The following is a 16,890-nucleotide window of genomic DNA, read 5'->3' on the forward strand; positions in this document are numbered from 1 at the left end:
GTCAGAATGAACACCTTTCTTTTTGTTGTAAAATCACTAGTCTCTTTCTCAAACATGTAGGATACCTAGGTGTGTGAGAGAAGATTGAGTATAACTATTTGCATTTCTTCAATGAGAAATTCTCACTGTTTTGCATTTCTAAAGCAAATTTTTGGCATATTCTGTAGCTTGGCTTTAGATCAAGAGCCGCAATGCCTAAGGCCATTTCAACCTATTGCATTACCTGAATGTGTTAACCAACTGACTAAATTCTGCATATCTCTGATGGTTAATGGGACTCTAAGATAGTTGATTGGATTGAGTGAACTTGAACAATGCATGGCACTACTGCAGTTCACAGACCTGTTCATCTGCCTCTAGGAAAGCTGTAAACAGATGTTGTGCAATCAGCAAATGAATTGGAGAACTGAACAAATGAACGAGATAGCTGAGCTTGAGCCTTTCTTTAAGGCAGGACTCTGGGCCAAAGCCTTGTATGTCCCTCCCCGACCCCCACTGAAGCTCACAAACAAAACTTAGAAATTAAGTCTTTTTTTTTTTTTTTTTTTCAACTGGAAGCCATGCAAAGGAACAGTTTATTAGATGTTTTCCTGTTCTAGTGGAGTCTTTGGTAAACTCATTAGTGAGTGACCTGAAGTCTAAATGTGTTCGTGACCTGTTCGCATATTTATTTGGATCACAGTATGATGTTACACAGTGCAAAACTGTGTGGTATATTAAGAGTATATCTTTGAGGGTGTGTTTGGCAGACAGAAGCTTGCTTCAGCTGAAAACTCTGTAGCTGAGATTAGAGCAGTGCTGAACCCTAGCTAATATTTCCTGCCCTGCAGTAGTATTAGCAGGGCTTGTATCTGCTCTCACAGCAGCTTTACAGCTTCTGGTCAGCCTGGAACACGGGCAGACTGAGGTTATACCTGCCTATAAAAGATTTACTCTTGGGAGCTTTTGAGGTGCAACAAGGCCAAGTGCAGGTTCACACACCTGGGCTGGGGCAACTCCTGATACCAGTACAGGCTGGGGGATGAAGGGATTGAGAGCAGCCCTGCTGAGAAGGACTTGGGGGTACTGGTGGATAAAAAGCAGGACATGAGCCGACAATGTGCGCTCACGGCTCAGAAAGCCAACTGCATCCTGGGCCGCATCAAAAGAAGCGTGGCCAGCAGGGCGAGGAAGGTAATTCTGCCCCTCTACTCCACTCTGGTGAGACCCTACCTGCAGTGCTGTGTCCAGCTCTGGGCACATGGGAAAGACATGGACCTGTTGGAGCAGGTCCAGAGGAGGCCGTGAAGATGATCTGAGGGCTGGAGCACCCCTGCTGTGAGGGCAGGCTGAGAGAGTTGGGGTGGTTTAGCCTGGAGAAGAGAAGGCTCTGGTGAGACCTTATAGTGGCCTTCCAGTACCTGAAGGGGACCTACAGGAAAGATGGGGACAAACTTTTTAGAAGGGCCTGTTGTGATATGACTAAGGGGTAATGGTTTTAAACTAAAAGAAGGAAGATTCAGATTAGATATAAGGAAGACATTTTTTAGAATGAGAGTGGTGAAACACCGGCCCAGGTTGGCCAGAGAGGTGGTAGATGCCCCATCCCTGGAGGTGTTCAAGGCCTGGTTGGATGGGGCTCTGAGCAACGTGATCTAGTTGGAGATGTCCCTGCTCATGGCAGGGGGGTTGGACTAGATGGCCTTTAAAGGTCCCTTCCAACCCAAACTATTCTATGATTCTATGAGCAGGTCTTATTTAATTGAAGTAGTGTGATGCAATGAACAAGGACTTCATTTAGGAGTGAGAAGATGCAAATTTGCCTCGAGTGTGGCTTTGCCATTCCTCATCTACTGTTTTAAGGAAGTGGTCAACAACAGTGTTCTGTAGTCCGAGCTTTTATTCCTAAGAGATTTTATTACCTTTTCTCTACTTAAATTATACAGTGTTTTAGTCTGGACTACAAAAATAGGTAAGTAGTATCTCGTATGTAATTTTGCAGGTGTGAAATGATAATAAACATATGTGAAGCTTCGCTAAACTGTCATTAAACATAACAATGTAATGTTGAAATATTACCTCTCTGTTCGATGTGATAGAAAAAGCTCTTCATTCTGTCCTTCCTGTGTGCATCAAGTGAAGGGTTGTTGGTGATCTTCTCTCGTTCTGTGCCTTCTACTGAAGTCCAGGTTTTACCAATCTCCCTTTTATTGTTTTGTGTTCCAGTTGTTGCATATAGCTTAGCAAGAAATGCTTTTATTTTAGATGTGAACTTGATTAAAATCTTCATCGTGTAGAACTTGAGTAATATTTGTTTTGCTTTAATTAATTTGCATCAGCTCTCCTTCTGTCTCCCTTGCTCAGCATGTTTGAGACAGATCAGTGTGTGTTGCCTAAGCATGTCCTAGCAAGCAGTGCCTATACACTTTAGCTTTAATATAAGCGTTAGTTCATCTAACAGCTATTAAGGAGAAATGAATTGGCTACTGGCATGTCTTGAAGGACAGACGAGTAGATCAAATTTGTTTGCTTAACCCTGTTAATAGGAATTTGTTCCACTAAATGGGCTAAGTAGATCTGAGGAGGCTCTGGTCCATCTTTGTTATGGACAGAGGGAAAAATGAGGTGATATTCCTGAGGTGTCAATTGTCCAAAATCAGTTTATTTTTGATGCAGGAGACAAAAATGTCCAGTGAAATATTTTCATGAACTACTCTAACTATTCTCATTATTAGAACTTTAATACTTTATACTCAGTTGCCATATACAGTACACCATAAGTCTTTAAAATTTTTCTCCAGCTTATGGAAAATGTAACTCTATACTAAGGCTATCCAATATAAATACTTAAAAAAAATATATTTATGACTTCAGGAAACTGTGATTAGAGATTTTTAAAGTTATTTATAATATTTCAGTAACCTTTGGTATGGAGGGTAGAAACTAGAGCATCAGTTGTATGAAGGTTTTGTTCTAAAGTGGTGACAGTAGAGTATGTTTAAGAGGAGAAAATATGATTCCTTTTCTCTTTCTGCACTGAAGAATACAAAAATTCTTTGTTTGACAATGAGAGTATTATTCTTACGATGGTTTTCACTAATTGGGCCTTTCCATGTATATCACCCAGATCTGCTGGAATTCAGCTGTGTCTTTGCTTTTTATTAGGCAGCTTCCTTAAAGATTCTTTTTAATTTGGTATTTCTGAAAAACCGCAGTGCATTTTCAAAGTCACAGTGTCAGTTTAAGTCTGTTCTACATTTAATCAAATATCCCAAATGAGAAACATCCCAACTTACACCACTTTGTAATTAAATTTGTGTTTAATATGGCCTCCACATGCCATTAACCCCATCAAACAATTGCTATTACTGGAGTTTGATATTCTTGAATGTCTGACTGTAATGTAGACTTCCAGCATATTTCATTTTTAAAACTATGTGTGAAGCATGAAACATTTGAAAATCAAGATCCATTCCTCCTCTTGTTTAGGTATTTTGCTGTGGTGATAATTATTATTAATCCAGTCATACTTTGTAAAGCCACAGACACAACAAAAATTGGTTTTAAAATAGAAATTGTGCAAACATAATGCTCTTTTTGACTGTTCTTAAGCTTTATGCAAAGCTTAAGACTGGTTGTATAAGCATCTTGACAAGATCCAAAGAGTTTACTTAATTTGCATCAAATTCAGATTGCGTGTGCACTAGTGTATTTATAAAGGTTCAGCTGGATGTTTGTCTGTTTATCCCAGGATGGCAGATTTTGAATGAGGGCTTTGGAGGCCTGGTACTTTTCCCATCTAAGCTAGTTATCAAAATACAGAGGGTTATTCATTTAACTTCAGTAACGACTTCTGAAACTCATTTAATGTGCTGTAGTATCTACAGACTTGCTGTAATATCTCTTCAGTGATACTTTCTTGAAGTTTTTCTAAAAATGTCATCTTTCTACTTCATGATTTCATAACCATGACAACATCCTTTTTAAATGTACGTGTAGTGTGATGCTCAGCTGGGCTCATTCTGATTACACCACCTTGACTTCTCAATTTTCATATAAATTCACTAAAGAAGATTCAGACCTCCTTGGTTTTTAGTTACTATCTTTTTTTTTATGTGCTGAAAATAAACATGTAACATCCTATTGTGGACTTTGGTCTTGAACCAGTGCCAAGTAGAACGTTTAACAGGTGTTCTTGAAAATGGATTGCTACAAGATAAGAACATCTGTGAAAATGGATATTCATCTGACCTAAAGGATTCTCTGGGGAGTCATCACCATCAACGTACTTTGTAATTTTAAAAAATGTTTTAGATACCCTAGAGTGTGTTTTGTGTCTTTACACCTAATGCAAATCACTTCATAGGTGTCGTGTTTTGAAGAACGCAGTTTCCTTTGTTGGAAATGAGGGGGAGAGAAAATACGTTTTACCACCTTCTTCCCTAAGTATATAACTTTGGAGAAGATTTTAACCACATAACGATATTCCTTCCATGTATTTTTCCTTTTTGATTACACTAAAAGATGGTCACAAGATCATTCTTACAGCCACTGATATATTCAATCATTTCATCTTTCTGCTGCATTAAAAAATAAGAGGCCCTGGACCTCTAGAAAAACACAATATAATTTAAATAAAATCTTTTAGTACTTTTAACAACATAAATTTTAATTCTTGTTTTCAGTAAGGTCAAAATCCAAAATGCTGATTGTTGGTATAAATATCTAGTCTGTTTAGCTGTTGCTGTGCCATATAAATTGCTTATTGATTAAAGCAGGTATTTTAGTTACTATGGTTATATATGGTTAAATCTTAGTTTTACAGTCATGCTAGTTAACATAATAAAGTTCTAGCTGTTGTAAATTACAAATAAAGACTTGTGGAAGATTGTGTTAATCATGTTTCCTGTGAGAAATGGATGATCGGACGAGATAATGCTGAGTCACAGCTGTGCAATTAAAAATTATGCTACAAGCACTATTTCGTAAGTCTACTTGAAAAGAAATTCACTCTGTCAAGTTTGCTTCTGAATTTCAGGATATCTTTGCAGTGTCACATCAGCTGGGCAGTGGTGGTGTGGAAATTATTACAACAAAAATAATAAAAGTAGAGTTTGGAGACTGCACAGGTGGCATCTACCTTTCCTTTATACATCCAGATGTAGGCATCATTAACAAAAAAAAAACTCTTAAAGATTCAGGATAAGGTAAATGTCCCCTATTAGCTTTTTTAGTTTAGGAAATTTCCCTCTGGGGGCACTCTAAACAGTATGTTGGGGAAAAAGGTGTGCACTAGAGAGAATCCTTCCTGTATTGCTTATTATTTGAACAGTCTTTCTTCTCATAGAACATTATCTAGGATCAGATGTCATGATACTTCTAATTAAAGCTTCACTAAGTAGTTAATTGCATTCTCTTCTAGGAGGTTTAAGTCATTCAGTCATATTTCTAATATGAAACTCAACACTGCGTGCTTTTTTTCAGTGTGTAGAAAGTTTTGTACTTGACCAGAATCAGAAGTTGAGGAAAGCAGTTAATTTAGTACTGGAGAGCAGTAGATTTTTCCTTGCTAAAAATACATATTTTTCCAATACCTGCTTCAATATCATTATTGGTTGGTTAATTAAAAAAACTTCATTAAACAAAGTTCCTTAAAAGAAAATATAATATATAAAGAAATCATATGTATGTATATAGTAGGCGCTAGGTGGCTACTATGTTATAGAGAGTTTATACTTTTGCCTTTGTTAATTTCCTGTTTTTATAAAACTGGGATGGAAAAAATTGGTTAAAATTGGAGACCAATTATTTTTTCATCCTCATTTCCTCTTTAGTACAACAGAAGGGTTCTGACCCATAGTCTTTCTCCTGAATAAGAAAGATTCTTTGTGCTAGGGGAAGTTCTAGTGATTTTTTTTCTTTTTAAAAAAAGTGCCACTTCTGCAGAAAGTGTGTTGTTTTTAATTACTGTCAACTCATTTAATCTTTGCTTACTCTCACCCACTTCCTTTTCCATTTATATGTGTGAGGGAAAACATAAAAACCTAAAATCATGAAAATAAGAATAATCTCTACCTGAATATTGCATTTAAAAACAAACACTAGTGAAAAGTTGGAACAAGTTAAGGCATGTAAGCGGATGGCTGATGTTGCTGCTGGGTATAGAATGCTGATTCAGACTGAAATACTCATGTATTTCAGTGGAACAATTTTGTAACTCACAGAACAGTGACTATATGTGCTCATAGTGCCATTTTGTAACGTATGGGATAATCCTGCCTAGCTCCTCTGAATGTGGTCATAACTCTGAACTTTGTATTGATCAACAAGTAGTTGAATGTGCTCATTGATTTGTATTTCATACATCGTGGCTAACCCAGTGTACTGTGACCAATTTAGAGCATCTGTTTCATGGATAACCCCATTATTCTAGTTTTATGCGATTATACGTACTGTTGTAATTGTATTATAGTTACAGGGTTGGAAGGGACCTCTGGAGATCATCTAGTCCACCCCCCCTGCCAGAGCAGGGGCACCTCCAGCAGTGGCACAGGACGGCGTCCAGGCGGGTTTGGGATGGCTCCAGAGTGGGAGACTCCACCACCTCTCTGGGCAGCCTGTGCCAGTGCTCCACTACCCTCAAAGTAAAGAAGTTCCTCCTCATGTTAAGATGGAACTTCCTATGTTCAAGTTTATGCCCATTACCCTCGTCCTATCACTGGGCACCACTGAAAAAAGACTGCTCCCATCCCCCTGGCATCCTCCCATTAAGTATTTGTATGTATTAATAAGATCCCCCCTCAATCTTCTTTTCTCTAGACTAAAGAGACCCGAGTCCCTCAGCCTTTCTCCATAGGAGAGATGTAACTCCTGAAAGTGTTTTAAAGGTAGTGGCATAAAGCACGTATCCACGACTTCAATTCTGATAATTTTATTCAGATACAATTCATTAACTCCACTCCTAATCATGTGAAGTGGTGGAATTATTAGAGAAGAGAGATTCAGGTGCCACAACATAGACATAGAATGCTATTCTGACACCTCAGGCTGCCTGAGACTGTCTAGACAGGACTGGCCCATACTAGAGGCCGGGTCCTTCTGTGAAGTGGGAGCGGGAGGCCAGGCAGGACAGTAGGGCCATAAGCTAGATGCTCATATTTCGCCACTTCTTCCCACAAAGCTTATTTTAAGCCATTTGTTTTTTAAAGTTACTTGTATGGCTTTTCAGCATATACATTTGTTGGTAGTAAAGATAAAACATAAAGTAGTTATCTGTCTAGAGAGTGAATTACCTCATCTGATGTTGTAGCAGAAAGGATTGTCATGATTTTCTCTCCTGATCAGAGCTTTGCTCTTCCGTGAACTGCCGTAGTCCTTTGCTATGAGCCAGAAGATTTTTTTGTTTACAGTTCATGTTACTGCTTCCTATACAACTAATATTAATACTGCAGTACATCAAGTTTCCAGTTGGAATAAGAAGTGTATTGCACTTGTTTTAAATATTACATAGTTTAATCTAGGTACAGGTATATGCCAGTGTACAGTTAGCATTTGTAATATAAAAATAAACTTGCCTAATAAGATCAAAAAGTTGAAGCTTGGATGAACTCCATTTTTACATAGAAACAGATACTCACAATATTGAAAAGAATGCTTCTAACATGGAGAGTTTCTTGTCTTCTGGAAGCCCGAACAGGTGTAAAATAGGCCAGAAATAATTTTATCAAAGTATTTTAAAACTTATGAAAAAAGCAACAGAGAAAAACTTTTCACTTCAACTTAAAAGCTATAAGGAAATGTTCAGTGAAGTAAATATAAAAGCTGTGTGAGACATGAAGGAAATGGGAAACTGTGCAGTTGCTTCTGATGCCACACCTTGCACTGGGGAACTAGCGGAAGCCGTTTGTACTCTAAATAATCCTAATTTTCCTTGGATGAAAGAAGCTGGTTAAATGAGCTATGCTTTACAGAAGCTGTGTCGAAGAATCAGGTTGAGTTACTGTATGTTGGTGGTGTTTATCTTGCAACCATGTAAGTCAGGCATCCCAGTCAGAGTCCCATTGGGTGATGAATGCTACAGCTAAAGAGCAGAAAGGTGTGAGGATCTAGAGATAAATTTGATTGATTAGTGACAATTTTAAGGTTTGTCTGTAAAACCTGTCTCTTAAGATGATGCTAAAAGCAGTCTTGAGTGGTACTGGTTCTGAAAATGAAAAGCAAGCAGGAAGTCTGTGTACTGCGCAGAACGTTTTGCTGTTATGTTAGGGTAGAGGGAAGTGTGAACATTTCACTTCTTACAAAATGCTAACTTTGTTATGCGTTTGTAGTTATTTTCCTGCTGTGTTGCAAGATCAAAATGCAGCTGCTCCCAATAACATGCAGTTATATTGTTAAGTGTATTTTGCTGTGATATCACTATTCCCAATAACATGCAGTTATATTAAGTGTATTTTGCTGTGATATCACTATAATTAAAGATTGCGGTTAAATGATGTTTTACAGTACCACCTTCTACAGGAGGGGATCCTTGCTTTTATGTGCCCTGCTGGTGGGTTTGGTACATCCACGGAAATCTTAGGAAAGGCCACTAAGAGCACCTTGCTTTTAAAGAAAGGAATTGTCAGGTAGTTGTTGTGGCTTTGGTTTTTCGGGTGAGGTGGAGGAGTGAAGAGAGCAATTCAATTTGTTTGTGAGTGAGTAGATTATAGGAATAGTTAGGAATTCTTCTGGAAATAAATACTTTTGTTTTATGTGTATGTAGCATGTTTAGGTAACTTTAAGAAAAAGCAAACTTAAAGCCACTACTATTGGGGTATTTTAGTGAAGTTTAAAGTATATTGGTCCCTCTTTTCCTCTCTGTCTTCCTTTAATTCCATATATGAAACAAGTATAGGATTGCTAAGTATGTATTATGATATTCTGTTGTTTAGATAATGATACTATTCAGTGTGTAAGGAAGAAGACATTAAAGTGAAATCTTAACCTTATCATTGTATCAATTTCATTGGAGTCAATTCAGTCATCAACAGCACCTGCCTTCTAGAGCTCAAACTAGAAAAGAGTAAGAAAAGCCAAAGGTATGGGGGAGAAGGTATGATATACTAAATATCATTTAGAGAAATTAGGACATTAGTAAGCATGTGAGGTCTCAGAAAATTTTGGTTTCCTAAGTTGCATTTTGAATTTTCTTTACTTTTTCCATCAAGCAGCTTTTCTTTCTCACAGTAATTCTCAGCATTGGTTTTACTGTTCTTCCTTTTCAGTATTCCTTGATCTTAGAGTAGGTCAACATAATGCTTGCTTCTATCTTTGTTAGTGATTGCAGAATAGAGGTTGTTGGACTCTTATTTGGAAAATTCAAGGACCAAGAATCATCAACTGTGTCCTGTTTAGTCATGGAAGTGAAATCCGTTGCTCTGGAGATAGCTTGTTGTTCAAACCCCTTGCCATCAATTCTAGTAAAACCACATTTAGACTTGATGCCATGAACCTTTAGGAGTTTAGTGTGCTGCTAAAGAGACTTTGAATTGCAACAGTAGAAGGGTTGCCCTAATGATTATTCTAAGTTTTCATTGGACTAGCTAAAAAATGTAATTTGATTCTTGAAATATTGAATTACTCTAGCATCTGACTCTTAAAAGTCAGAGGCCAGTCCTGTTAATTTCTGCTGTATTTCTTTATCTGTTTTTCTAGATCAGTATCTTATACTAGTTTTACTATTGTTCTAAACATTAGGTTGAGCTTTGCTGGAGAAAACAAAATTGCTGTGTACAAAAAATTTTTAAAAAAATAAATAGTTTTTAAATTTGATTAGTGTGTTTGTATGTAAGGCTCTAGATTGTTATCCTCTCACTCTGTCTTGCTGTTAGGCACGTCAGTTGCTGAAGAAGTTTGGAAAATAACATTTCCAAGGATTCTGCCCCAAATTATAGTATTGTTTATTCTGTTCTGGATTTACATCACTGCAATTACAGTAATTCCTAAATAACTTATTTGATGAGTATTTTTTTCCTAATTATGGTGTTTTCAATTCCAAAAGGCTCAAAGTATTTTAAGACCTACAAATAGTAAGTACAAAATCATTGTTACAAGCCAAAATTCAGAGAAGTAAATTGGAGCATGCAATGGGATTACTATATGGCTATATGGAAAGAGGAGGAAATTTTGGCTAAGAGTGTAAGTCAAACTCTAGAAATTGCACAAAGTGATGTATGATACAGAAAAGAGCCGTCAGGATCCAATTTAATCGCAGTTATTCTGTCTGCTTTCACTTCTTGAGTGTATGTACAGATAATTGATCAAATCCATTCAATTTTCTCTGGAAGCATAAGGACTTGAGATATGAACCAATTGTTTTTTGGACTTTAGGGAATTACAGTCCTTTGGCTGAGCACCTGGATTCAACTTTTTTTTAGGCTGTTTAAACTATCAACAGCTTTTATGAAAAGGGTCAGACTGGTTAGAGATTAATATAAAAATATGAAACTCTGTCCTCTGCTTCTCACTAAAATTTCAAATTGTATGACTGCACTTACTACTTGGCTCTAATTGAAAACCAGGTTTTCAGAAAAAAAAAATTGGAGATCCTCCTTTTTATCCCCTACCTCATGAAAGCTGCTTGTGATTCTGTATTTGTTCAGCTTAGGCTGTGACTATTTGAATAAAGAAACTAAGTTTCCATATTGTATTGTTTTAGAATACCTTTCAAGCAAAAAGTGCTTTGTAATTTTTGCATTCTGACTTTCATGCATAGATTTGTAAAGTGTTTTTTAAGTTATAAAATCCTAGAATATGCAAGAGAAGATAGTCTTCTAGAAGAAGTAATTAATTATTAATAAATGGTTAATGAATATTAGCAAGAGTTCTGTAAATAGTTCTATTCTTAAATAAAAATCATCCTCACAGAACAGAATATATGTACATCTGATGCAACTTCTGTGAAGTTTTTATGTCTGTGGAGTGTCCCCTTTAAAAACTTTGAACTTTTCTGATTGATATTCAGTTGAAAAGAATTTTGGGTTAACCTTTTGAAAATGTCTTAGTATTACTTAGCTGTAATTCAGGAGAAAGTTTGGGTAGGAACTAAGGTTGTCCACAGTAATTCATAGTTGTCATTGAGGAAAATTTCATAGTTCAGAGACGTTCTGTTTTATGGGATAAGCAAATCGCGATTTCCTTTTTTCCATGCTTGTTACTTTGATTGTATTTAATCATACTCTAAATTGTGATGTTTCATTGCCAGCAGTCCCCCAGCAAGATCTCTTCCTGGTGTTTTTGTTCCCACATCAAAAGTATCAGCCTGACTACTTACGTCTGTGTGGGGTTTAAAGCTCTGTAAATAGAGATACCTGAAAGATTTATACTTGCTGTACTCAATGTATACAGTTACGTTCCTTATGAATGCTTAGGGTGGAAAATAAACCAAGTAAGTTTTCCACACTCTTCTTGAACAGATTTTGATTATCTGAAATTAGTGTTCAGAAATGCTAATACCTATGCTTTGGTATTAATTTTAGTGAAGGAACACGTCCTCAAGAGGAAGTACCCATCAAAATCTGGAAGAGAAATAGACCGTTGTAGTATGACAGGAGAGCAGTAGTTGGTATATAACAGTATCAGATTATTTACCTTATATAATTAAGTCCTGTAATACCCTGAAGGCTTAGGGTGGAGTGCAGACCATCGGGAGTAGTGAACAGCAGAGTTCTGTATAGCCACACTCCCATTCCCAGCATTCTCCTTGGCTTCTTCCGTGTCTAACCAGAGATTTGTAGAGCAAACAGTGTTTGTATAAAATTGTATTAATATACGTCTATGCGGTTACAGATAATATTAAATCCTTCTAATATTCTGCATTTGGTGCATATTGGAAGCTATTTATTATGCCAGCAGGTGTTCAGAATTTATAATTGATATTTAACACAGCTACAGAACAGTATTGGAGAAGACAACACAGCTCAAATGGGTATATAGTACTTCAGTGAATGAATCAAAATGGGGTGTCTACATTGTTCTACCATGAATGAGACAAATCAGAATACAGATTTTTTTTTTCTTATTTTATATGAATTATAAGTAATGTGTGGTATTACAGGTCATAGCACTGTTAGTACAATTGTCTGGTGTTACTCAAGTTCTAATTTTCATTTGCCAAACTTCAGCTTTCTTGGTTGACATTTTGAATTCTAGATGTCTGCCTCTGGATGACTTTCCTTTGAAAATTTCAACCAAAATGGTTCAGATATTCCCAAGACTGAAGTTATTGGAAAGACTTCTCACTGTTAATTTTCTAGAGACCTTTGAAACCTCTGTAACTATTCAACATTTGAGCAGAGCAACTGTAACGTATTATATTATGTTATATTATGAACATAGAAGGGGGCTAATAAGGACTGTATAGATAATTCCTGGAGTTCTCATGTTTTGAATACTTAATTTATGATCATGTTGCCATGTGGGTGTACAGCAGTTTACACTATGTAATTTATCTCATTTTGCTTTAGATTATTGGTTGCCAAGTCAGAAGAGAGCCACTGGAGTCTACTGAACGGTATACTCGTTGGATCAATAATCTGACTGAAGAACAACTTCTTACACAGGTATTGTTGTTTCAGATGTGACTGAAATTACAGCACAAAAATAGAGCAAGAAGTTTATTTAGATGGATTTTTTCAATCACTAGCAATACTTGATAACTCACTAAGGTTATCAGATTCTTATATTTAAAGGCTAGTCTTTTCAAGGAGAGAGAAGTTTATGGTGCCTTTGATCATTATGAAATGATGACTTCACACTGAGTGAGAAGGAAGCTTTCAACTTCAGGTTCGGAGTGAGCCTTACGTTTCTCAGTGCTGTCTGTGGTCAAATGCAGATGCTTTCATGTTCTAATAATTAGTTTAGGGTATTCTTTTTAAAGGGTGTATTTAAATACAAAAGGAAAAAAAAAATCTTTCTTGAGAATGATTTCCCTCCTCCCCAACGTTAGATACTGACTGCTTCTGTATCTGTCTAAGTTTTGCTAGAGGTCATTTTAAAATAGCAGTTCTTGAAGCATTAAACACTGGGTTCATTATACATGTTTGTAAGTAAGATGCGTCTTGTGCAACTGAAGATGACAGTTTTGGCATAAAGAAAGGTTGTTTCGTTAGGCAGGCAGCCAATGCTGAACGAAGAGAGACTTTGGCAAAAACAAGTTAAACTTTGGAAGAAATCAATCCGGCTTGTGGAGGAATGTGTGTACTGAGCATTATAAGAAATCTAATGGATGGTTAGCAGAAAATATCCCAGGAGGCATTAAGATGCAAGTATTTGGGGTTGGGTTTTGTGATGCTATGGTAGGAAGACATTTGCTTTTGATTTTCCTGGATTTAAGTGGCTGAAAAGATTAACATACTCTTGTTTGTTAGACTTCATTGTAAACTGTGTTGTTCCCCATTACCCTAACCCCCAAAGACATTCTTACAGGCTCTGGTATGGGCATTGTAACACAAGAAGTAATCTGTAGACCTTTTTTTAAAATCAGCAGTGGTATTATGGTTCCCTGTAATTCACCAAGTAAAAGTAGTTACAGAAAAAGTTACCCATGGAATGGATATACCTCTGAGTATAGCATTAGATAAAAAATTACAGATGTAAAACACTGAATTTGAGAGCAACATCTGGATTACTGTGTTGTTGAAAAGAAGAGAAAGAAAAGCTTGATGTAAAAAATCCTACACAATCTGAAGTGTTTCATCTGGGGTCTTTAATGAATTAAGATGGAAATCAAAAGAAATATTCTGAGATTATTTGAGGGGGAGTACGCAAAAAGAAAAAGCATTTTAAGATGGGGATGTATGTCTTCTGGAAGAGATTATGTAATATAGTGTTTCTGATAGCAGGATGCAAATACAGTGACCTGGGAAGTCCCTTGCAATTTTATGTGCCTACAAATATCTCTTAAAGCCTTAATCAAGCAGCATGTGCAATCCATTATTTTTACATATGATTTAGATTCACACATTTTACAAATAGATGAGGAATTTTTTTAAATATATTGGGTTTGGAACTAGAAGGCTGCATAGCAGAACTCATGCTACTTGTCCATGAGTTTTTTTAACAAGATGAGATTTATAAAATCACGCTATTTTATGTTTTCCTAATTATTTTTTTTTAAACTTGCTGCCTGTTTTCTACCAAATTTAGTGCAGAAATAGAAGTTGCTCAAAAACACTAGGTTTCTTAAAATGCTGTGGAAGTATGAAGCTAGGAGAGATTGTGCTGCACCAGCTGCAATTCATATGTTGTTGATCACTACAGAAATCTCCTTGGACAGAGCTTTTTAGGTGCCCAATCATAAGATAAGCTTCAGCTGTGACACAAGCCTGTAGGAAGCTTGGCTTTTCTAACTCTGCTGCAAAAACGACTGCTTGATTTCAAGAGCAGTGCCTGTCAGCACATGGCACCTCTCCTGCCTCTGTATCCATTCTTCTGATCAGAAATTCAGGTAGGGAGTTAATTATTTTGATTTCCCTGGACTTAAAAAAGCATGGAGGGAGGAGGAATTGGGAGTAAAAACCATCTCAGCTGTTCTCTAATAATCAGGACATAAATCAATTATGTAAGGTTAGGCCTGATTTGTCCCAATCCCCTGCCCCCAGTAGACCGTACATTTTATTTTGGATGTACTTTTTTTAAATGCTCTTCAATAAACAAGAAAACTATAACGATGGGCCTTTGCTAATGGATTTGTAGAATCTCTGGGAGGAGCAGTCCTTCAGGGAATTCAGGAAAATTGGCTTTAATTTACAGCATATTGTCTCCAGCAGTTTCCTGTAGTGAAAAAATGTTCAGCTTTTTTTAGCTGTCTCTGTACTCAGTGCCCAGCTTTTTTCCAGTTACTTCTGTTGCATTTCTGTATCATGCACATGCAAATTATTTGTGCTGTAAATTGGGAAACGAAGCAACGAATTAAATAAAAAATTGCCAATTGTCAAGATCCTGTAATTGCCTATCATAATATTCATGTTATTAATCAAATAATATGCTATAGCATTTGATTGCTTTGCTAGACAGTGACTGAAGTCCAGTTTGAAAGAGGTGGGTGGTAGCAGATGTTTTGTTAGGTGGTTGGATGGCTTCGTATGCCTCAGTGCTGGCTGCTGGTTTTATATCACTTGAGTCAATACCAGATTTTTGGATCAGATGTCCATCCCCTGTCCTCATGCTGAGAAGATCATTCAATACAAAATGCTTCTAGCATTTTAACTTTTCTTTTCCCTTAGCCGTGGCCTCTTGATGCTTACTCATCCATTAAATGTTTCTCTAAACAATTATACTGTAACATTCCAAAGATACTTTCTGGTATGCGTGAAATTTCAGAATATATACCCCAGAGAGTGTGGTTGGAGTAAGAGAGTACAAAGAGAGCATAATAACGAGAAAACTACTTTTTAAAAGATTAATATTTGCTTGTTCAAGGTTGTCTCCTGTATAAATGATGAGTGATTAAAATACGCTTTTATGGGTATACTAATGTAAGCCTTAAAATACCTGTATATGTGTTCTGGTAGACTTGCTATCTTTCTGGCCAACAGTAAAAAAAAAAAAAGTAATAATAAAAAGATAATTTTAATTGTTCAGTAAGCACAGAGCACAGTGACAGTTACAGGAAGAAAGTAAGCAAACAAATTAAGAGAACTGACTGTTTTGATGTTGGAGTAAGTGGAAAAATGTATATTAAAACTGATCCTACAGGATATCCGAGTCTGAATTGCGCCTGAAACGTGATTGAAGTTGGATCATGTAGCCCTTCTTGTACACTGGAAATTTTACTGTGCCGTATAAGTAAAAGTGTCTGAATGGTTTAAGGTTGGATTAATTGCACAAATATTTATACATGTAACTTTTAAGGATTGTTGCTGACTGTAAGTGACACAGCTGAGTTCATATCCATGTCTGTTAAATCACTACTTTAGGTTAGCCTAGTCTCACAGCCTGGGAAGTATTAGATTCAGCCTGACGCATAATTCCATCTGACCTGCCATTTTTTCTTCCCTTAAGACAAGAGGCTTCTCTGCTTTCATATGGTTGTTAGAAAGCAGGCAGCAAGCTTAGAGGGATATCTGAGGACACTCTTGCAAAAAGGAGTGGCGTCTATGGTTGATAAGACTGGACCGTCCCAATTTAGAAAAATAACAGTCTGAACAAAACATGATGATTCTGTATGCCTGTGGTGCACCGTAATGTGTCTGTATTGCTTCCTGAGGGCTCTTTGTGTTGGATAAATCTGGAAGTTTTCACAGGTGATTTGTAGTTCTTACCAATGATCTCCCTGGACCACCTGATAGAACAACAATAATTAGCATGATAGAGTTTCTTAACATACACTTTTCTGTGCTGTTACAGGTGCCTGCTAAATTTAGCTAGTAGCTTTAAAAGGTGTGCTTATCTACTTGCTACGTCTTCATGTCTTAGAGTTTAATTAATATTTGATAAAAGTTCATGCTACAATTCAGCGTTTACTACAGATACTGTTTGGAGATAGATCCGGTGTTCTGGTTGAGTGGAGCGTGTAGCTTGTTGAAGGACCTGATAACATGGCTGGAACTTTTTCATAAATTTGATACACTCAATATTGCATTGTCATCATGAATCTCAGTAGGCAGCTTCTTCCTGGTGAAAAGTTGGTAGGAGTTGATTGCAGGTAGGATGAATTTTCCAGGTGGGCCACATATTGAATATCTCTGGCTTAGAGCATCTGCTTTGTCTGCCTGCAGACCAAAAAATTCTACCTTTGTAAGTGCTAGGGCTGGTGGTTGGTGTGTCAGAAATGAAATAAAAAATTGGGGTGGCAATCGAAAGCAGATACCTGTTGTCTGGTCAAGGCAAAAAGCGGACAGAGGGTAAGACTGTCTCACTTAAGAATGAATA

The 16,890-nt window shown here is 36.8% G+C and overlaps 1 protein-coding gene across 1 annotated transcript in view; it reads left to right on the top strand.

Moving 5' to 3' along the window:
• B3GNTL1 (UDP-GlcNAc:betaGal beta-1,3-N-acetylglucosaminyltransferase-like 1) overlaps window positions 1-16,890 on the top strand; it is a 114,759-nt gene that overhangs the window by 22,021 nt on the left and 75,848 nt on the right. The window contains exon 5 of the mRNA XM_009880014.1: window positions 12,483-12,578. Within this exon, the coding sequence (XP_009878316.1) occupies window positions 12,483-12,578 (96 nt within the window). The remainder of the gene's footprint in view (window positions 1-12,482; window positions 12,579-16,890) is intronic.

This window comes from Charadrius vociferus, unplaced genomic scaffold (assembly GCF_000708025.1).
Source record: "Charadrius vociferus isolate BGI_N301 unplaced genomic scaffold, ASM70802v2 scaffold532, whole genome shotgun sequence".
In the NCBI taxonomy this organism is placed as follows: Eukaryota; Metazoa; Chordata; class Aves; order Charadriiformes; family Charadriidae; genus Charadrius; species Charadrius vociferus.